The sequence below is a fragment of the Phaethon aethereus genome (assembly GCF_964289735.1).
Source record: "Phaethon aethereus genome assembly, chromosome: 1".
In the NCBI taxonomy this organism is placed as follows: Eukaryota; Metazoa; Chordata; class Aves; order Phaethontiformes; family Phaethontidae; genus Phaethon; species Phaethon aethereus.
Genome location: NC_138575.1, coordinates 117,407,189 through 117,429,792, shown reverse-complemented (window position 1 = coordinate 117,429,792; position 22,604 = coordinate 117,407,189). Strand labels below are relative to the sequence as shown.

Genomic DNA, 22,604 nt, shown 5'->3' with positions numbered 1-22,604 from the left:
CTCGGGTGCTTCCTCGCACCCCCCTTCCCGCAGCGCTTCTCTGCTCGCAGCTGCCGCTAGGAGGGGTGGCGCGGGCCGTTTAAGCGTCTCTGATGACGACAAGCGGGAGGGCCGGAAGCGGAAGCGCCCACGGGCCGCAGGACTGGGCCGGCGCCGCTGGGAGGTACCGGTTGCTCGCCGCTCTGGTGGGCGTTCGGGCGGGTGCGAGAGGGGGCGGCTGGTACCGGCGTGGGCGGCGCCCGCGCCCTCGGGATGGCCAGGAAGCGCCGGGCGCGGCCTTTTCCCCCCGCGGTGCCTTCCCGCCGCCGGTATCCAGGGACGCGGATCCGTTGCTGGGGAGGGAAGGGAGAGGGGCAGCGGCTGCAACGGCACTAACGGCCGCCTCCGCCTCTCCCCACGCAGGCGGAATGGTGCGGCTGCACGTGAAGCGCGGCGACGAGAGCCAATTCCTGCTGGAGGCGGCCGGCAGCGTCCGCCTGGCCGACCTGGCCGCCCTCGTCGCCCGCATCTACAACGGGAGGCTGAAGGTGCAGCGCCTCTGCTCAGGTACCGGCCTCTCCCCCCGTACGTAGGGGTGGGCTCGCCGCCTTCCGCTTTCACTTAGAATCATAGAATCGTTAAGGTTGGAAAGGACCTCTGAGATCATCAAGTCCAACCGTCAGCCCAACACCGCCATACCCACTAAACCATGTCCCAAAGTGCCACGTCTACACGTTTCTTGAACATCTCCAGTGATGGTGACTCCACCACCCCCCTGGGCAGCCTGTTCCAATGCTTGACCACACTTTCAGTAAAGAAGTATTTCCTGATATCCAATTTAAACCTCCCCTGGTGCAATTGAGGCCGTTTCCTCTCATTCTATTGCTTGTTACTTGGGAGGAGACCAACACCCACCTCGCCACAACCCCCTTTCAGGTAGTTATAGGGAGAGATAAGCTTCCTCTTCTCCAGACTGAGCAACCCCAGTTCCCTCAGCTGCTCCTCACAAGACTTGTTCTCCAGACCCCTCACCAGCTTCGTTGCCCTTCTCTGGACACACTGCAGCACCTCAACATCCTTCTTGTAGTGAGGGGCCCAAAACTGAACACAGGATTTGACGTGCAGCCTGCCCAGGCCTGGCAGTGAAGTATCCACCAAAAATACCAAACTGTGTGTAAATTTCCACCTTCTGGTGTTTTAGTAGTCCTTATTTTTTGGAGACCATACGGCTCTGAGCTTCCCACTGTACATGGCTGAAAATTCATCCGTTGCGCGACTGAACTGCAGCATATCCTCACACAGAGTGGCTGCTTAAATCCTTTGTGACTAGCGGCGTACGCAGTCAGTCTGTGAATGCAGTTTGTGGGTTGCCAGGGGGATGCGTGATGTGAGGCATCCACTTGCCATGTGAGAGAGAGTCCCTGGATGTGTCTAAATGAGTGTGTTAGTCCGATTCAGGAGTTGGCTTTTGAAAAATATTTACTGTTGGTCCCTGGTGACCCCACTTTGGTTGGCATTGTGGATCAGCCTGGGAACGCATGAGCTGGGATTGCCTTCGGATGAGACTGACCTGAAGGGTGCAATCTGCCTACACCTGATGTGCTCCAGCTTCCGATATGTGTGTAGTGTATGAGGGCGTACTAAAGCTAATCTGAAATTTAAAAAAATTCCAAAACCCAGACACCGTTGTTGCCATATTTTCAGCACTCCCTCCTTCTATAGATTGGCTGCTGTTGCTCCACAGTACTTGCTAATGTAGTCTTAGCCTTTATGTTTTCATGTGAGTGCCTATATTTCCAGTCACAGGAACAGAATTGCCCTTTCTTGGGACTTGCAGTACTTCTGGTGTGTCTGTTGTGAGATGGATACACTAATTAATGTGGTGATTGTAAAGAGTCTGGAGGGCCTTCAAGGAAAGGGTGCTGTGAAGTGGGCTGACAGCTGGATAAGTTGTTCTAGGGGAAAGTAGCAAATGTACCTTGCAGGCTGTGGATCAGATGCTGTAGGCTGGGTAGCAGGATTAGGAAACTGCATCCGCACCCTGTCTGTTCTCACTGCTTGGGACTGTGCATCGCTAACCAGCATTTACACCTCCCTGCTGTCTCAGCTAGAATTATGCTGGACCATTGCTTCTTGATTAGGCATAAATTACTGTGTCATTTGTTATATGCATATATGTGTGAAATGTATGAATTATAATGTAATTACAGCAACATATAGCTATGTATTTGTGTGTATATACCTTATTATTTATTCCATGTACTTAGCTCTTTAGAAACTGAAGGCTGTAAGTTTTGCCTGTACGTACGTAATGTGAAAGGCTTTTGTAAATGATACATTCTCAATAACACAGATTTTTAATCTTGTTCTCTAAACATTTCAAAGAGATGGAGGAGCTGGCAGAGCACGGTGTTTTCTTGCCTTATAATATGCAAGGACTGACAGATGAGCAAATCGAAGAACTGAAGTTAAAGGATGAGTGGGCAGAAAAGTGTGTACCAAGTGGTGGAAGTGTCTTCAAGAAGGATGAAATTGGGCGAAGAAATGGACATGGTAAATTGATGATAAATGTTTCTTTCCCTGCAGACATAGATAATCTGTAATATAATAAGGAACATGAAAACCATAATTCTGGACCTTTTACTTTTACCTCACTGTCCTGGAAGACGAAAGAAAATGAGTAGATACTAAGTATACATATTTCAGGCCAACATGTTAGATGGCTCATGTGTATTTGCTAATTATAAAAGTAATCCTATAAATAAACTATATTAAAAGTAGTCATAGATTTGTTAACATCTTTCAAGAGCCTGCTTTCACAATAGATCAGCTAAAATATTGGTTACATATGTAAGTCTTCTGTCTTGGATTAGAGCCTGGTGTAATGTTGATTTAAAAGCTAAGTAGTAGTATATCTCTTCAGCACATATATTATTTAACTTTGCAACTATAGCACTTGGAAGTAAACACCAAAGATAAGTAAACAGTTATCAGAAGCAAGTTTGACTGTTTCACTTTAATTTGTTCTCCCCATTTGTAAATGCATACTTCTGTACTATTTTTCTCCAGAGGCTCCAAGAGACATTAACAGGTTTTTTTTCTAATATTTCTCCTTTTTTCTCATTCACTGTGACTCAGACTTACTGAACTCACTCCTGTCACTTTTTCCTTCTGCAACTCCAGCCAAGTGGTTTTGCCTTAGCACCCGGTATGTGTATCGAGCGCCACTTCAGAGTCGAGAGCATGAGGACTGATTGCACAGAAGAGACCGCGATTGTCTTCTTGCTGTCTGTCCCTGTAGTCCTGACACCACAACAGCCCTTGTCGGGTCGACAGCCTTTTAGATGTTGACTGCAGGGCAGCTCAGTTACGGAGGAATCTTTGAATAACTTAGCCTTGTCATACGCAAACAGCTTACTCCAGGTGTCTTACATTGGGGAAGATAATTCTTCTAACACAACACATTGCCCAATCAAATTTAAGTCTTTGCTGAACTTGATTAAGAGCTTATATTATAGCCAAAAGTTTTCCCTCCTAACTATGTTCTCAGAAATAGCAGAGCGTCTCGTACGCAGGCGTGCAGACAAAGCCTGTCTTGTTTGGCATGGTTGTGAGCAGTGTTGGGCCTTACAGTAAAAATCTGCAAGCAACATTAATGTAAGGACAGTACCACTCATAGTTGTAAACAGGCACTTACTGGTTAGCGGGAGGACAGCTTTGTAATATTAACAAAGTTATAGTATTGAACAGCATGTAAATGTGGGCCAAACCAAATAGCATCAAATGACGTGTTTAAATGTTCAACTGTGAATGAGTACAATTTAATTGGATTTTTGTTTTTGAGGAGAGGCTTTTTATAACGGTTAAAATAGGTAACTATCATACAAAATGCACATTGTATTTGCAAAACTGCATTTGCTGTTAGATTGAAACTTTAATTGGAAAAAAGTCAGAAAACTCTGAGCTCTTGTCTGCTTTTATGCACATCTGCCAGGACAGCCCACAGTAGTCGTAAGTACGGCATGGGAAAGAGTCTTGGTTTTGGTTGTGGTGAGTATGAGATTATGGCTGTTGCTTTCTACTCAATAATTTTGTCCCAAATGATGTTCCAAGTACCAATCAAATGTCTTTGTGGAAAAGTAAGTTTGGCTCTCGCAGGAGAAATACTGTGTTGTTTCTTAAGCTGGTAAGAAATACGACAATGAACTATCAAACTGGTAAAGGCTGCAACTTAGTAGTGTCTCTCTTGCTTGATTTAACAATGTTTCATTTGCTTACAGTAGAGAATAGCTTGGACAAGCCGTTTGCTTGGTTTCTTTGTAGTAAGTATAGACCATTAAATATGCGTCTCTTCTTTTTAGCTCCAAATGAAAAAATGCAGCAAGTTATAAAGAAGACAATAGAGGAAGCCAAGGCATTAATCTCTAGGGTAAGTTTCCTGAAGTAGCGTGTGGTATGTGGGACTTTCTTAATAGGTGCTATGTAGTTAGGCAGCTTAAGAAAAAATAGACTTTTTTCAGTGCAAGGCCTAACAATTTTTGAGTAATGTCATGAAGTGATATGAACAGTCTAATAAAAACTGACATTTCTGTTAATGATTTTCGTAATGGCTTTTGGCAAGCTGGTTCAACAAGTTAGGGAATCAGATATTAAACTCCAAGTGAATGCTGGCAGCCAAGACTACATTGAATGATTAAATCGCATTTAATTTTATCCACACACTCTTAATTTGGTATTGATGCATTCTTTAGGTGAATGCTTGTCGTGTTTTCTGGTGAAAAATTAACTACATTCTATGATGTTCCTGGAATAAATTACCTTTTCCTCATTAACATTGTCTTTTGAGTTTTATGTATAATTAATAGAAAAATGTGTTCTAATCTCTTAGATTAGGCCTCAGTTTTACAAGCACTTGGACTCCTGCTCAGTCCCAGTGAGTTTGTGTGTTTAAAGATAAGTGTGAGGGTATGCTCTGCTGGAACTATGGTTTCAATTATTCAGCTTCCCTTTACCAAATCTGTATATGCTCTGTATTGTGTCTCAGCTTTCACAGGACTTTGAAACACAAATTAAGTAATATTTATTACCACATTGCTTTTTTGTAAACATCTGCAAGTAATTTTCTTTTCCCCATCCCTACAGTTCTGGGAATAAGTATGTGTGGAACTTTAAAACAGCTTTATGCAAATAGATAATGTTACTCAATTTTTAGTGTTGCCTGTGCACTTATATTGGCCTTCTTGGCTGTTTTGTTGCTAAGTGTGGTATCAGTCATTTAGAGTGAGCAGCTCGGTGTTTCCAGAGGCCTCCTGGAGGCAAGCAGAAGAGCTGCCCTGTTGCCTGGCAGTGCTTCCAGTGCCCTGAGTTGCAGCAAACCTTTCCTGAATTGAGGCAGGATTTCAGCCAAATTGTTCTGAGTCATAGCAAAATCTACGCAAAATGAGAGATGTTTCCGATTAAAGCTTCTGGACTATAAAGATTTTCTCCAGATGGACTTCTTTTTTCTGTTGGATTGTATGTCATCAACTCTAATTCTAACCAGGGAGGAAATGAATAATATGTAGTTTTACTTCTTGAGTCAAAAATATCTGCAGGTCTGATCTCCACTTTGCAGGTCTCCCTGGGTGAAACTTCCAACTATATACCATGTTGTCATTTACAATAAAAAGTAGCAAAATTGCCGCACTGCATGCTGAGTTCCTCCAGAAATTACTGCCATTCACTGGTGAATGAAGTTAAGGATAGTTTGTGAAATGGTTTGTTAGGTTCATCACTTTAGAATTATGAAAATGAAGAAATGTGCCTGTGTATTTTAAAAAAAAAAAGAGTTGATCATCTGAGTTTGAGAAACCAATTGTACTTGCCAGTTTACTAGTTTAAGAATGTCCACAAGGAGGCAACATTCTCTTACTCTTTTTTTTATAAAACTTGTTGCTTAAATTATTAGAACTGTTAAATCCAGAAGCAAAACCTTTTTCTTCTCTTCCAGATGCATCTTGTTTTTCCTCTGTCCGTTGCAGTAAGGTTTGGAATGATCTCAAGTATTTGATCTTGCAGATCTCTGCATAAGCCGTGCAATATGCCAAACTTACTCTTCTGCTCACATGTGCTCCATTTTTTTCCGCAAGTTTTAGGCCACTTTTCTAGCCCTCACTTGAATTCTGCTGTTTTGAATCTTGTTCATGAATCACAAGTACTTGGAACGAAAGACTCCCCATCCAGTTTCTGTGGTCATATGCATACTTTCTTGAATGCCTGTATGCCTCCTACACAATTTAGTGAAGATATCATCTCCCCCCTGCCCCCAGTGTAAGCGAGCTAAATGGAGGGGGCAAAAGCGTAGTGATGTATTCAGAAGTCAATATTCAAATGAGAAAATTTGTGTTCCTAGTAGCTTCGTGCAGCCAGTTAGCTTTGCTCAAATATCCCACTGTTGAACCTTTGAACTGACCACGAAACAAAGTCTTTCTTCATATTTTCTTTAAATTACCAATGATCCCTGCCTGTATTTCAGAAACAAGTTCAGGCCAATGTGTGTGTTAATATGGAGATGGTGAAAGACGCATTGGACCAGCTCCGAGGGGCTGTGATGATTGTGTATCCAATGGGATTGCCTCCACATGATCCAGTCAGGATGGAGTTTGAAGATAAAGAAGACTTGTCAGGAACTCATGTATGCAGTAATGTATTTGGATTATATGTAGTGCCTGGGTTAAATATGTGCTATGCTGTTCTCCATTTCATCAAGGAAGATTGTTTTCATTTGCATGACAAGATTTGTTTAATAGTTTTGTCTGATAGTTTGTGTAAAAGCACACCAATAGCTTAACTAGAAATAAGATGAATGAAGTTTATTTTAAATGTTACATACAAAGCTAAAGTAAGTCTGGGACTCATTTTAATTAGCTTGTCGTTCTTTCTAATGCTACTATTGAGAATTTATTGCCCCAAGTGTTTATGTTAGATCAATATTGAATGGAATATGAATGAAAATGCTGTAGATTAGTATGAAGAGAAAGACTTAGCACAAGTATAGTGTAAAATTACACTGGCCTTTCTGTTAGGAATTCCAGTAGGATTTTCCCAGAAGATTTTTCTGGTTTTGAAAAAAAGCAAAACCCAACACCTCCCCAACACTTCATCTTGTTTGTTTATTTGTCACAGGCTGGACTTGAAGTTATAGAAGAATCAGAAGCACAATTGTGGTGGGCAGGAAAGGAGTTGAAAGAAACAAAATTGCTCTCTGACTATGTAGGCAAAAATGAGAAAACAACCATCATTGTCAAGATACAGAAAGTAAGGACTGCTGGGAGATCTCTTTACAAGTTATTCACCTCTGGCTGTCTAATTCTCCGTGGAAGAGAATTGTCCGTAGGTGTATAAAATGGATTAGATTAGTTCCGGCTTGAGTGTCTTAAAACTGTACATCTATTTTAAGATTATAATTTATTATATTCTAAGTTTTTCTTTAGTAGTTCCTTTGCCTGTCAGTTAAATACTGTAGTTGCTGTTACTTGTTCCCTAGCACTTTTCTAAAGTATGGCAAAGAGGTGTTTAAAAATAGATGAAATACAAACTGAAAAGTTTAAAAAAACTCAGCTGGCTCTCAGTTGCACCTCAGTGCAGAGCACTGAACAGACCCAGCCATTCAATCTGCCCAGTTTTCCTAATGGTACTTGTGAATGTTTTTGTCTCCATATTCTGGCCTTTAGAGAACAGTTTTAATGTTCTGCACATTATGTGGTGTGGATACCTCTCATCCTCGTTTCAGTCTGTTCTGTGTCTGAAAGACAGTGCCTGTAACTCAGTAGTTTCCTGCCTGTGATGTCCCAAGTTTTTTGATGGCAGGTCCTCAAACTGTCTCAGTTGCCTTGGAAATGTGGACATGCGTTTTCTTTGAGAGGACACGGGTTGTGGAAGAGCCTGAACTTACGCTCTCCAGAAGTGTTCAGCGAGAACTCGCTGAGTGCTAGAAGGAAGAACAAGCTGCTGGGCCTGCACCACCCACTTGCACTGTTGGCTCCAGCTCACCTAAAGCTCCCCGATGAAATTTTTTTAAAGAAATGAGACTTTCCGGTTGTCAGATGTGGTGAAGCGGATGAAGCCTTCTGTATTAATTGTGAACACAGGTCTGGGTCATCCTCTGGAGTAATGAGCTAAAATGAGGCAAAGATCTCCTGCTGCTCCTCAGTTTTATAGACCTTATGCTTCGGCAAAAGCCAGTCGTTAAGTGTATACTGGTGTCTGACGCAATGGTCATGTTCTTGCAATATCAGAATTAGCACCAAGCTGCTGGGACTGTTCATTATTTTTTTGGACAAAGTGATTTTGTACTAACTGTGCAGTTGTGTTCATCTCTGGTGAGAATGCCATATTCAAGGGAAGAATGTTTAGTGTTTCAATTAATTTTCAGAGCTTTGTCAGAAGTTGCTCACCCTGTTTGTGTGTGTATATATGTGTGTGTGTGTGTATATAAAAATACCACATTCAAAGGATGCTTTTGTGAATATCTCGGAGTACTTAGCTCAGAATTATTCTGGAGCAGCATTTCACTTCCGTGTCAGCGAGAGCTTCTCTGCCGCAGAAAGCATTAATGTTTATGGCAGTTGTTACTATCTGCAGGTGTCTGCAATAGAATTCTTAAAAGATAAGTCAAGTGATTTAGGTGTTTGTCAGACCAGAATTGCTCTCTCTTTCCTATCAGGGTGACTGAAAAATTGTGCAACAACTCAACTCCTGGGAGCGTAGGCTCCCAGGAAAGCCATCGTACTGTTTAATTAGTTGATGGACCTCTTCAGAGAATGCGTAGTAGTACAGTGGCTTTCTGTCTGACAAACAGATGCAGGGATGCCTGCACTCTTGAGTTGGAGAGCTAATTTAAACCACCTCAGACCCTTTTCGTTCCAGAGAGCATTCACCACCTCCATTCAAACTGTTCTGTTTGCTATTGTTGACAATAGCCGTCATCAGCTATTTTCTGCTGTACACACAATTTCTTCCATGAATACAGTTGCCTGGGAAAAAAAATTCCTTTATTTTTAGTAACAAATAAAATTTCTTTTATTTGTAGTGTTTTTGTAACTGTCTTCCTTCCCTGCTTTACTAAGTCATATGCCATCTTGAGTCTGTATTAGCAGGGGAGCTAAAGATGGATGGCCCCATCCTGAGACATCTAGGATGGCCTTAAAGCAGAGAGATTTATTATGTCTTTCAGAGCGGAAGTTTAAGTAAAATAGACTCAACCCTGTTTGCAGCTTCCACTGATGTCCGCAAAATTGACAGCATGATTCAGATGCTGAGATGAAAAAATAGTTCTCACTTGAATGCAGCAGGAGTTTCTCAACATTTATTTTCCTGCCCTGAGGGACCTCATTGAGTTTGAGAAATCCTATTGTCTGAAGAAAGATTTTGCTATCTTTGCATAGCAGCTTCTCTTCTGTATCGCAAATGCCATCATAAATAAAATGTACGATTTCCCTTTCAGAAAGGACAAGGAGCTCCAGGGCGTGAACCTCTGATTAGTCATGAAGAGCAAAAACAGATGATGCTGTACTACTACAAAAAGCAGGAGGAACTTAAGGTAACAGTGTCTTTTTACTGTGCTGTTGTAGACACTAACCGCAGGTTACATTCATTACTGCCTTCTTAGCCTGTCAGTTCTGCTTACAGAAACTAGAAGAGGATGACGACGACTCATTTCTAAACGCTGAGTGGGCAGACAACCACGCTTTGAAAAGGCAATTTCATGGTGTAAAAGACATCAAATGGGGGCCAAGATGAAGCTCTGCAAACACCTTTTTGCCTCTTTAAGCTGTGGTTGATATACTTGTTTGCAACGAGGAGTTGTGTTGTGTGCGGTGGATTCTGCTGACAAAAGCCGAAATTGTCACTTCTGTAGCTGATCCCTGTTTTAGCCTTAGGTTTTCAATAAATTGTTTATATTTCTGTGTAACTGCAGCAGCACTTGTCTCTTCAAAGAATAGAATCAAACCTGTTGAAGTTTGTTACTTTATTAGAAAATTGTAATTTGAATATTGAAATATTAAACTATTTCATAGCTAATATATCTAGTAAATATGCACAAGAATGTTTGGTATTGTTTTGAGTGGTCTTTATACTTTCTTCCTGATTCTTCTATTTCTTTTAGACGGTACAGCCTGTAGAAGGTAATTTATTTTATAAGAAATCAGTTTTCCCAGGCTAATCCGGTGCAAGTGATTTTTACATGCTTGTTTGCATTTCAACATAGCTAATTTCAAACTATCATTTTTAAATTAGATGACCTCTTCACATTTGTTTAAAGAAAGTATTTCTATATAAACACAAATAACACAAAAATCATTCTTGAATGCTTCGTTTTATTTATTTTGTTTTAGTTTTCTGTGACATTGGAAGCCAACCTAGTGATCTGTTTCAGTTTAACAAGCTGGTAGCCATGATGCTTTTATATAGAGCTTGACAGAAAGCTGTTCATAGAAGTAAGCATCTCTCGCAAGTAGGTCGGATGCAATAAAACCAAGTTTAATAGGGCAAGGTCTTTAACGTGGAAGTACTAATACAATTATGACTGGATTGGAAGTGTTTTGTTTCTTACAAATCAGCGTTTTAAAATGAGAAATCATGAAATTTATCAGTGTTTCCACTCTATGCTTGGTGTTTAGGATCCTGTTACTGTTTCTAAAATGTATCGTCAGTCAGTTCCAAGACTAACAAAGGAAATGCTATCTTGAAGCAAATGTTGTGTGTGTTTTTGAAGGGAGGATTATGATTTGGGATACTGTATGACTAATGGATAATTAAATCCCTAGAATTATCTAGGTAGATAATTAATGTTTAGAAACAAGTTGCTCAAGTTTTACATGTTTAGATTTCTGTGTCCTTAAAGGAGGTGCTTTTCTGTGGAGGCAGATGTGCATCCTTGTCAGGTCGCTGAGCAGTGGAAAGCCAGGGTGCCCTGAAAATTCTGCATGAGGCACAACTGAGTCTTTTAAAGAGGTGAACCGATGTGGGCACTCACAGCCAACAAGTAAAATGATGTCTTCATTCACACCCAAAACAGTTGTCCCGAGCGCAGCAAGGAGCCGAGGAGGCCCAGCTTTTCAGTTCTGCAGCACGGAAAGGCAAGCCAGCTAAGAATCTTGGTTTTGTTGTTTGCAGTAGACATCAGGACACTAAGTTGCCCCTGCACACGTGTGCTTCCTTTCCACCTGAGCCAAACGAGAGCACGTTCGCAAACTACATCAGTCTTGAGAAGAGGCAGTTGCTCATCAGCACGTAGTTTATGTCAGATTTTAACGTCAAATATTTTTTGCAGGTGCCACGTTGTAGCACTGTGGTGCTAGGGCTGCTCAGCAGCTCTGCAAATCACATGGGTTATGTTTGCTGTCTGAACTTACACCTGCATTTCACATTTTTCATTGATAGTTTTTTAGTCTTACTCATGCCCTAATCCTCATGTCAGGAGGGCTTAGTGGCAGAGACACTTCAAAACACAAACGTCTGAGATGGTATCAACCAGAAGCTTCCTGCCTTGCCAAACCTGCCAGTGCAACAACATGGAAGTAAATTCTGTGGTTGTTGACTGTCCCCTAAAAATACCTGGCTGTGGCTTTCCAGGTTCGCAAATCTATTAATGGTGTTTTTACTTCAATCACTGATTTTTTTACTTTTAGGAAAGTTTTGTCTGGTACTTTTTCTTGAACGTCAACTTTACAGTAACATGTTTTTTTACACCACCACCCCCCCCCCAAAAAAAAAAATCAGTACATGGGATTTTTCTAAGTTGCAAAACTTAAAATACTTCTATTTAGAAAGTAGTTGGAATTATTTCTATGTAGCAAGAAAATGGAGTGTCTCTTAACAGAACACGTTGTTCTACCACTTTGTCAGCTGAAAATCAGTGTTCTGTACAACTTTGGAGATTTTTAACCATTCCTATAGCTGAAGGGTTTTTTCCTAATTTGGTCCTTTGCTGTCATCAAAGGGTGGAGTGAAGAAAATCTGGAAATACTTAATTGCTTAATACCACTGGGATTGCAACCCACAGTGGTATGGTGAATGTTCTCGATCCATAACTCAGGTTGGCAGCGCTCAGTGAAATCATTATAAAATCATAAAATTCACTTGTTTATTATAAAACCTGTTAGTCACCTAGCTCCAGCTCCTGATCAGTCCTGCTGAGTGTGAATCCCAGGTTGCCAGAGGTATTGCTGTGGCTTTTAAGGAGGCTTCTAGAGATATGAAAACTCTCCCTCCCTCCCCTCTCTCTTGTGATGCTCTCCTTCATGGGTTTCACAGGGATGTGGACAAATGCTGTCCAAGGGCCCAAATTTCAAAACAGGTTTTGCCTTGAAAGTAATTATTTTGTTTGGGCAATTACATATTTATGCTTCAAAAAATCAAATTACTATTTATAGATTAATGACTTAGGGTTGTTGCACATTTATTGTCATCTTTTCCAGCAATGTTCTAAAATATTTACATCCTTTTGGCAGCTAGAAAAAAAAATGTAGCCCTGTTTATAAGCTTTTAAAGCAAGCTGTGTGGCAGCCTGGCACATTTTGTATCCACGAGGGAGTTATAACCTGGCGGTTCCCAAACTTAATTCCACCAGGGATCACTTTGTTTCCTCTGCTGCTTGTGACAACGCCTCCTCTTCTCAAAATCTCATCTTTTCTGTTTAACAAGCCAGCTGAGGACAGCCAGCCCTGCCACATGGTTTTTGTCCTGCCAACCTGGGAGGGAGATTCCCGAAAGAGGGACTGCCTGTAAGCTACCTGGTCTGGAGATCTGCTCCGGGATCAGGGGTTGCAACGTGACCTTACCTAGCAGCGCTTGTTTGTTGGCATCTGTGCACCCCGGGGGTAGTTATTTGCCTGCTCCTCAGCATTCAAAAATAGCTTTTTTTTAGTTACTTTGTCCTAACTGCACTGAGCTTAGTGGCCTTGGCAGGAAGCTTCCCAGATGTTTTGGATCAGTTATAATGAATGCTTGCAAATATCCAGCTGAATCCCTCTTACAAACAGAGCTTTCATCTTAGATCAGTATTATTCTGAGGAGTTTGTTCTGTGGGCTCCCAGTCCTGAACTGAAGTCATCGTTGGCTTTTGGCCATTTGATTTAATGTCCTTGATACCAGGAAAGTACTCAGTAGCAGAAGAGACAAAATGAAAATAATGTAAGCGGTAAAGTACCTGTACGCCCCAGATCTCGCTCCTTAAACCCCACTGCACTTCCACGACCGCAAGTTTCCATGACAAAACCCTGACACATTGCTCGCGCGTTCCTCCCAGCAGAGTTCTCTCTGCAGCTGGCATACAGGTCAAAGGAGCTTAAGAAGCTTTATTATATTTCCAAAACCTGGTGGAAGTTAGTGTTTCAGTGAAAAAGAGACTTTAAAATTACCATTCTGTGGAGGATTCCGAGGGGGACGTTCCTTTGATTATGGTGCTTATAATACTGCCTTTTCCTCTGTAAAAGCGAGGGAAAATCAGGCGTAGGAAGTAATTAACACAGAAGAAACTCCATTTTATTCTACGTTCCTTTGACTGCTGTTCCCAGCTGTAATTGGCTGTTTTCTTCTTTAGCTGAGAAAACAGTCTGTGGGATCAATGCTCTTCTGAGCTGTCACGACAGCATCTCTGGATCTGCTGGATTCATTTCTTGCGGCTGAAATTGAATTAACTTACTGGAGAAAGATGAAAGAGTGCAGGAACAGAGCAAAGCCTATAGATAAGTTACATATCCAAACAATTTGAGAGTTACGAGATAGGAACACCGCACGTAGGTTTGCTAATTTGTGAAAGTATTTTATCCTTCTTCTAAACTCTTTTATTTCTGAATTTTGATAGCAGATGTGCCCTTCTAGAGGGAAAATCAGTTCTCTATCAAAGGACATGCCCAGCGGAACATTGCTAAAATGTTTATTTTGTGGCCATTATCACCACCCCGATTAATGGAAATTTATATCATGTGTTGTGAGAGTTGCCAATGCCATTAATAGTCCTTAACGTGCTATTGAGGTTTCCTTGAACAGGAGTGTGAGAGCAAGCAAGGCACAGACACTTTGCTGTCTGTGGATGTGGCTCCCACACCACTGCTCTCACCGCTCCAGGCCTGCCCCGCACCCGCCGGTGCGTTCTTCTGACTTCAACAAACGTATTGTCCTGCATCGTTTTACTGTGGGAGGGTCACGGGGAAAAGCTCCAGGCCTGCCCCGCACCCGCCGGTGCGTTCTTCTGACTTCAACAAACGTATTGTCCTGCATCGTTTTACTGTGGGAGGGTCACGGGGAAAAGCCGCCCAGGGAACTGGAATTGAGCTGATGTGCTGGAAGATCTTTGAGCAGGGTGAGCCAAATACAGACAATGTGTTTTCAAATACTCCGGTGACATTTCCTGATTATTTCCCTTCTCAATTCCCCCTCCTCCATCCTGCGAACCCTTGTGCTCAGTTGCAGGTTTTCCAAAATTCAGGAGGGGACCCGCCAACCGTATGGCTGCAGGTGGGGGTGTCTGCAGTCGGCTGCCCTTGCTGCCAAGGTGACCCCGGGCGGGCAGCGAGCACCCGGTCCCCGACTCCGTGCTGGAGGTGGGGGCACGCTGGGCGCAGGGAGCTGGAGCCGCTGCTTTCCGCAGCGCTGACATCCCACCGGGGCGCAGCTCTTGCTCCTGCTCAGCATCGACAATCGTGGGAGCCAGGAGCCTGCAAAGGTCTGGCCTGATGGGGCCAGAGAGCAGAGGACACCCACCACCATGGGCAGCAAGGTCTCCCTGCCAGCAGACGGGAGGACTTCCCAGCTGCTGGTGACCTCCCGAGCCTGCGTGCTCTGGCATGTTGGTCTCGGAGGAAGACACAACGAATTGCATCCTCCTGCCTGGCTTGACGTCAGTCAAGCGCACGAGTTGGCGGTCACCAAGAGCACAAGCTCGCGCCTGTTCCCGTCCTCGCCCACTGTCTTGAGACGCTGGGTGACAGGACATGCGTGGGCTCCGCCTCCTTGCCACCCAGCCCCTGCTGCGTGCATGCCCAGGGGCTGCGACCGTGCCTCACCCAAACCTGCCTGCCCACCTGTGTCGAGGGCTGTCCGTGTCCCCGTCCTGTGCTCCGGTGAATATGGGCCACACAGCAGCTACAGCGGGGTTGTGTTGAGAACAAGGAAGTTCATAGCAAAAATAGGAAATCTGGCATTTCCTTAACGAAAAAGAGAAAAGGTAATTATTGTTTTACTCCAAGGGTTATGTTTGTGAGAGCAGCTCGCAGCAAAGTCTGAGTAATACAGCTCAGTACTTACCATCTGGCAGTCAAAAATTGTTGTGTGGGAACCTTTTCCCCCTGATGATCAGCAGACAGCTACCACTCACGGTAGCGTGGAAGTGGTGTGATATTTCACACCACTTCTGCTTCATCTCTCACTTGAGCGGCGGCTCCTGCGGTTTAAGGATTCAGCCCGTAACTGTGCCCAGCGCAGTGGTCCGTTGTGAGCATGCAGCTTCCTTTCATCCTGCCTCTCCCTCCCTCGTGCAGAAAAGGGCACTTCACCTCTTTCCTGATGAGGGACTTTTTTGGGAACCCCATTTTAAATTTTTGCTGCGGATAGATCGGCACGGTGCTGGACTTGCAACGCGACCAAAAGGCTGGCGAGCAGGCTTGTGGCAGCTCCGAAGGCTGGCTTCCAGATGTGGTTAGAGCTGGTCACACGCTCATAAAATAATTTAGGTGGGGAGGACCTCTTGAGGGCTGCTGCTCCTACCAGGCACTCGGAGCAGGGCCCGGTTCTGAACTAGATCCAGCTCCAAAACTAGATCATGTTGCTCAGGGACCTGATTTTTCAAAAGAAAAACAAAACAGGCAGCCCCCTCATGACTGCACCTACCAAAGTTTCCTACAGGTTTTGATCTCCCAGCTGATTGACTCCATTTCATGAAGAAGGCGTGAGCTCTGGCTGATGCGTTCAAGCTCTCACTACCCCAGGAGAAGAGTGACTGGGCCTTACCGTCCTGTCTTCGGGTCTTAAAAATACGTGGCCTGAAAAATGCAACGGTCTTAAAAAAAGAGTCTGGGGAGCTGTACAGGGCTGCGTCAGCGCTCACCCTGCTGCCGGCACGCAGCCATAATTCCTCTGCAGCAGGGACCGTTAATGGATGCTCGCGAACGCAAGCCCCCCCAGATGCGCGCTTCTCAAGCGCGCCGTGCGTTTGAAGGCACGTTCCCGGCATCCGATGCCTGCCCAGGCTGTAACCAGGACGTCACCGGAGCTGTTCGCAACGTCAAGCTGGGGTTTGTCTCTCCGCGACAAACTGCAAGTCCTGCCATTTTCTATGGTGTTGCAAAAGGAGTTTTCACTTGGTTGGTAGAAAGGTCCAGTACCGCGGTACTGGGCCCGCTACACGTTGGGGCTGGAGGGTTTTTTTCTTTCTTTCAGAAACGAGAACATGAGAAAACAAATCCGTCCCCTAACGCTGCAGGAGATCCCTGGAAGACCTGGTTTGCCAGGGGTGGCTCAGAGCACCTGGGCCAAGGGTGACCGCTGCGGGGCAGCCGTCCCGGGGGCTGGCAGGGGCCGCACCTTCTATTCACCCTGCAGCAAGGCAGGGAGCACCCTCAGCCTCGCTGATGCCGTGGGGTGACACACCAGCAGACGGGGTATTTTGGGCACAGCCTGGGCAGTACAGCGTGCTGGCGCGGGGCTCTGTGTGCTGTGAAGACAGCGGGGCTGAGCCGCGCTCCTTGGCGGGGTCTCCGTGTCGCTTTCGTGCTCCCACGCTGGAACTGAGCTTTCTGGCGCCCGAACCCGCATCTCCTCTGAGAGCAGCAGCCTCAGTGGTGCTTTGCAGGGCTCAGCCCAAAGTTCCCTGGAGAGTGACCCCCGTTTGCTTCACCGGGTCTGGGTGGGCTTTGGGAGCCCGAGAAAACCCGCCGCAGATGACGTCACAGGCGACGTGAAATGCCCTGCCGTGGCCCGTGCGTGGCTTCTCCATCGCTCAGCCGTGCGCCTTGCAAAAAAGGCCGGCGTTGGTCGTTCACCCCTCACGCTCCCCAGCGTGCAGATGAAGCCGACCGGATGGTTTCCACACCCGGTTTCGCTCCTTCGCTCCTTGCTCGCCCGCGTACGGCTTTGCTTTCCCAGGTTTGGCTTTCCCAGGTTGCTCCAGGCTCTGCCCTCACCCCAGCTCACCCCAGCCCTGCCCGCACCGTCCTTCCCCGCCACCCCCTCCCCTCCGGCCACCCCCTCCCCTCCGGCCACCCCCGGCACCAGCGCGCCGCGCCGCCCATCGCAGGCGCCGCCCGCGAAATCGCGGGGGTGACGCCAGGGCGTTCTGGCCGCGGTGTCACGCAAGCGTTAGGCGCCGCACCTGAGCGGCTGCCCGTAAAAGGTGCGAGTTTCGGAAGGATTTATTTACTGCTTCTTGCAACCTCACCCAGGGATTCCTGGTGGAAAACTCTGAAAAGGCAGGAGTGGGCAGCTAAAACAGCCGCACCAGCCTCGCGCTTGCAGCCAGTTCAGGTGGAACCCCCGATTCATATAATGTACAAAGGCACGCCGTTCCCACAGCCGTGCATGTAGCATGGACCTAAAAGTTACGGCCAAAAACCCTGCAAGCTCTCCGTTGTAGTATTTTCATCTCGGGCGGCTTTTCTGGGCAGCTGCAGGGATTTTACTGCTGCCACTTCAGCCTGCTGCTAGCCCTGACTGCCCTCCCCGCAGTGTTGCTGCTGCCCTGTGGCACCCTCCTCACGGGTATTTCTGCCCTTAGCCTGGAAATGAAGCAGATAGATACTGGCAAGGGCATTTCTGCTTCTCGTTTTTTCAGTCTACACATCCCACTAGTAGCCAAATGCAATTGCTTCTTACCGTTGCTCCTCTTCCAGTAAAGCAGACCTGCCATGGAAATGAGCCCGGCTCACTGCACCCGCTGTTTCTCTTCCATCGGCGCGTGCTGTGCTTTCTCATAAACCTGTGACCTGTGTGGGCTCGGGTCAGGTAAGTACGTTCCCCATTAATTTTCTGGTTTCTGTGCCGGATGCTTTTTCTGCAGAGGGTGTTGGTTCAGAAAGACTGAAATAATTCAGCGTCTGTTTCTCCGGTTTTTCCTTGTTTGTTTTCACTCTGACTTTCAGACCACTGTGAAGGGTGAACATTTGGAACGAGGTGAACCACTAATTGATAGCTTTCCCCAATTAGACTTGGAAAGTTCATGCAAAAGGAATAAAACAGCAACGCAAACTCTGACTATAAACAATTCAGTCAAGGGAACAGCTCCTGAGTGAAGCTCAACCTCCCGGTCTGGAGCAAAAGCTGCTTTCCCTGCCGAGTTACCCCTGGTGCTGGGGCTCACGGTACGGCTTTGCCACCATGTCTGAGGATACATTTAAACAGGCATGTGTTATTAAGCGCATTTTTTTTTTCTCTAGACACATTCCCAGAGGCTGTAAAATGCCCCATACTGGGAAGCAGGCTCTTCTCTGGCGCCGGTGGAAATCTTTTACTGCCTGCCTGTGGCAGCAGGCAGGGAGGAAAATCAGGAGGGAATCAGGTCTGTGAAATCATTTACAGCAAAATATGCAAAGTTTACAGAAAAATAATTGCCAATCTTCACTTTAATACAAATGGGTTTTTTCCTCCAGGGATGTAAAAGTAGATGAGAGAACCGGGAGTTGGGAAAAGTGAAGTATTTTGCAGTTTTACTCCAAAGAAGGGACTCACCTCGAAGTTGCAGACTGATCTGCTGCCACTTTGGTTGCTTCATCACCAGGAATAAACACCCCTGTTTTCAGCTGGGAACCCCAAAGCTGGACTATCAAGTGGAAGACATGCATGGATGAAGTGAACAAACCAACAGGGGAAGGACCTGTGGTGCCCAGCGGCAGGCCCGGGGCAACTGGCACAGACTGAAACACGGGTGTTTCCTCGGAACATCAGGGAACACTTTTTCACTGTGGGGGTGACCGAGCACCTGGGCAACCCAGGGAGGTGATGGAGTCTCCAGCCCTGGAGATACTCGGAAGCCATCCGGGCACGGTCCTGGGCAATCAGCTCTAGGTGGCCCTGCCTGAGCAGGGGGGTTGGACCAGATGCCCTCAAGGTGCCTTCCAACCCCAGACATGCTGTAATACTGTGGCCATCCCTAGGACATGCTAATTTTACTTAGGCTTGAGCAAAGTAAGTGTCCGGTGGAAAGACTAACTCCCAGGTTTTGTTATGTCAGCTTCAGGACTAAAACCTCACAGGGGCTTATAGGTGAAGAATGAGGAAATGTAAGACAGGCTGAGAGAGTTGGGGTTGAGCCTGGAGAAGGCTCAATAGCAGCCTTCCAATACCTGAAGGGGGTCTACAAGAAAGCTGGAGAGGGACATTCTACAAAGGCATGTAGTGATAGGACAAGGGGTGATGGCTTTAAACTGAAAGAGGGCAGACTTAGATTAGATCTAAGGAAGAAATCCTTCACCATGAGGGTGGTGAAACCCTGGCACAGGTTCCCCAGAGAGGTGGTAGATGCCCCATCCCTGGAAACATTCAAGGCCAGGTTGGACGGGGCTCTGAGCAACCTGATCTAGTTGAAGATGTCCCTGCTTATTGCAGGGGCAGGTTGGACTAGATGACCTTTAAAGGTCCCTTCCGACCCAAACCATTCTCTGATTCTATGATAAACAAATTTTAGTGAGTATAAATATTAACCGCCAGATAGATAACATCCAAAAATAGATCAGCTGGAGATCGGCTGGCTTGTGGGCCACAGGCTCTTCAGGAGGGAGTTTCACTGGGGCTCAGCATTTTGGGGAGACAGCTGGAGCAAGGCCCTGTGCTGGGGTAGGGGCAGCCCCTGGGAGCCCCAGCCCTCAGCCCTGCTCGCCGTGCATTGGAGCCCAGCCTGCTCTCCACAATCAACTGACGGCCTCTTCAGAGGGTCAATAAGAGGAAGAGGATCCATTTTTTTTACTAGTATGGCCTGTCAGCAGAGGGAATTGTTGGAACGTAGGCCAGTCCCCTTTCTTTCTAACCAGGAAATGGGTGGCACCTGCCCCCATGAGTCAGGAGGAAGGAGCCAGCTCCTGACCGGAGCCGTCCCACACCTACCCGCAGGGCCGGCAAAAGGAAAAGCTGCCTTCTTCCACCCTCAGGACAAAGGCATGTTTTTTTTCCCAGACCCAAACCTATTCATCAATACCGTGCAGTGGCACAAGCTATGATGACTTTCTATCGGAAAGGGGGAAGAGTCGAGTCCCAGCGGGCGCGCAGCCAGGCTCCTGGGCCGCGCCGAGCGTTTCATGCAGTTCCCCAGTGCCGCGGTGACCTCAGCTCTCCGTCCATCTCCTCAGCCTCTCTTCCTTCCGCTGATAGGATGCTAATCGCTGCTAAGATTTTTCCAATTGAGCATGGGATTGCAGCTTAGTCACCTGAGCAAGCCCCCTTCCTCCCTTTAGAGTTTTCCCACGCTTAATTCGACGTTGTATCAGTAGGAAACGACAAGTCATGTCACTTTTTTTCTTTCCAAGTGTTTCATACTACTTCGCTCTACCTAGACGCACAGCGTCTGAGCGGGAAAGCACAATGAACCCATGAAGTATTACCAATAGGAAGTGACATTTTTCCTCCTTTTGTTCAGTAAATTCCCTATGGACTGCAGTTAAAATATTGGAGACATTTTATTTAAAGACAGGAAGGTTGTGTTTTCAACTTAGCAACATTTCTGATTTAATTTTCTGTCCGACTGAAACCAAATCTGACTAGTCGGAACACTTTTCAAATGAGATGATTGTGAACTTACAAAAAATCCTGAGAATATAACCTTCAATCGAGCGCTGGCTCTAAACCATGCTTTAATATCAGAGAAATTAACACAGCATTTCACTTAGGAAGTAAGTCTTCTCAGTATGTGTCAACTTCAAGAGTTTTTTATGAAAGCAGTCATTTTTGAGCTGGGGCTTCAGGAATTTGCCAGCACGGGTAGGAGCAGAATTATACCTCGGGCAGGTATCTTCTGATGGCTGAATGGTGACCTTTTCCTTAACAACAGGGCACTGGAGGTCTTGTAGGCAGATGGCTTTTTGCCCTTACGCCCTTGCCTCAGCAGTGCCTCTCTCCCTAGGGCGAGCCTCATCTGGTGGTACGTGCTTTAAAAAAGAAGGGGTGGGCTTGGAGAGGTATTGTGAAATCTCTCGATGCCGAAGCGTGCCTGACTTCAGGTGCTGTTGCAGAGGACTGCTACTAATTCTCAAGCCATGAAAATTTTCAGTGAAATACCAGGCGCTTCTTTGCAGATTCGTCTCCAGACCTCCCAGCCCAGAGAGGGACCCTTCTTTCATGTCTCGCTTCTAGGCAACTGCATCCACTGGACTCAAGCGAGCAGCACTTAACCCCCTTGTAATCAGGATCACTGTCACCAGAGGAAAGGGATTTATTAGGGAAAGACTGGGTTACGGAAACAGCAGAAAAGCTTCAACAACCTGTGTTTCATTTTGCTTTGTCCTGCTCGTGCTATTAATAATACTCATATTTCTCATCAACAGTGCATGTTCTCATGTAATTTATGAGCTGCAACACACTAAGTGGTTACAAGTGCCATACCCTAGTGCAGAAGGTGTTTCTCCATGTTATGCTGCTTAAATGTTGTTCTCCATTTTTAATATGCCTTAGCCTGCACATGGTAGTTCATCCCAAATTACAATGAAAAGTGATACATAACGTAACGTAACATAACTTAAAACTATGAAAGCTTGTAAAAGTGTTTTTCACAGAATGATTTATAGACAGTCAAGGGTTTGCAGCTCTCCTTTTATTGCATATATTTCTTCTTACTTTACAAATAATTATATGCACTGATACAAATGTTCCTTCACAGAAGGTACATTTCTTTTTAAAAAAAAAAGGGCTAGGGCATCATCCAAAATAAGCCATTTATTGTTCATTAATATAAAATGTATTCATATTTCTAGGAGGTGTCATATCCAAACCACTGTTCATCCAAATTTCTTGTATGATCTGCTCCCTGCGCTCTATCCTTTCGGCCAGTTCTGCCGCCTCTGTTGAATTATAACCTGAGTAAGAAGGTCTGTAAAGTCCCGCTATCTCATCCTGGACGGCCGAATTGGAGGAATCCTCCTCCTCCTCCTCCTCCTCCTCCTCTTCCTCCTCGTGTTCACTGTTCTCGTACACTCCGTCACTGTCTGGCACCAAGCGTTCCTTCTTTCCGTGCAATTTCTGGAAGTCACTCGCGCACGACACGCAGATCACCAAAGCACACAGCGTGACCATTAACCCCACGCAAACGCTGGACACGAACAGGAGAGCGGCTCTTTCGAGGTGATCTGAAATCGGAAAGCCAGTGCTTAGACACCTGACAAACTCTGACAAGGTCCAGCTACAGAAACGTCAGCTGCCATTTCTGAAGCATCCCGCATTACGCAGCCACAAGGGTGGGGGACGCTGGGGGGGGGGGGGGCGGGGGGTGGAGGGGGGCTTTTTCTACCATGCACCGAAACCACCCTGCGCTTGCAGTCTGAACGCTGCCGCCTCTTGCCTCCCCAAATTACTGTGCAAACATCCCAGCCTCTCAATAACGTTGTGAAATAACAACCAACATTACCCCATCTTTTTATTAGCAGCTTACTAGCACTCTCAGCCAG

The 22,604-nt window shown here is 45.7% G+C and overlaps 2 protein-coding genes across 4 annotated transcripts in view; one reads left to right on the top strand and one right to left on the bottom strand.

Annotated features, from left to right (window-relative positions):
• Positions 1-407: 407 nt before the first annotated feature.
• Positions 408-9,759, top strand: LOC309415389 (cilia- and flagella-associated protein 298-like; the record flags this gene model as incomplete). Of its 2 annotated transcripts, XM_082012902.1 has the most annotated exons (7): positions 408-546; positions 2,365-2,532; positions 4,341-4,408; positions 6,494-6,652; positions 7,144-7,275; positions 9,464-9,559; positions 9,649-9,759. In XM_082012902.1, 7 exons carry the CDS (start codon positions 408-410, stop codon positions 9,757-9,759), a joined length of 873 nt encoding a protein of 290 aa, XP_081869028.1. The 2 variants fall into 2 exon arrangements, with proteins under 2 accessions (XP_081869028.1, XP_081869029.1); XM_082012903.1 differs by lacking the exon at positions 9,464-9,559.
• Positions 9,760-21,876: 12,117 nt separating this feature from the next.
• Positions 21,877-22,604, bottom strand: part of EVA1C (eva-1 homolog C) — a gene marked incomplete at both ends in the record, with an annotated part of 41,417 nt that continues 40,689 nt past the window's right edge. For both annotated transcript variants that reach the window (XM_081999621.1, XM_081999622.1), the window contains one exon: positions 21,877-22,286. In XM_081999621.1, the coding sequence (XP_081855747.1) occupies positions 21,877-22,286 (410 nt within the window). The remainder of the gene's footprint in view (positions 22,287-22,604) is intronic.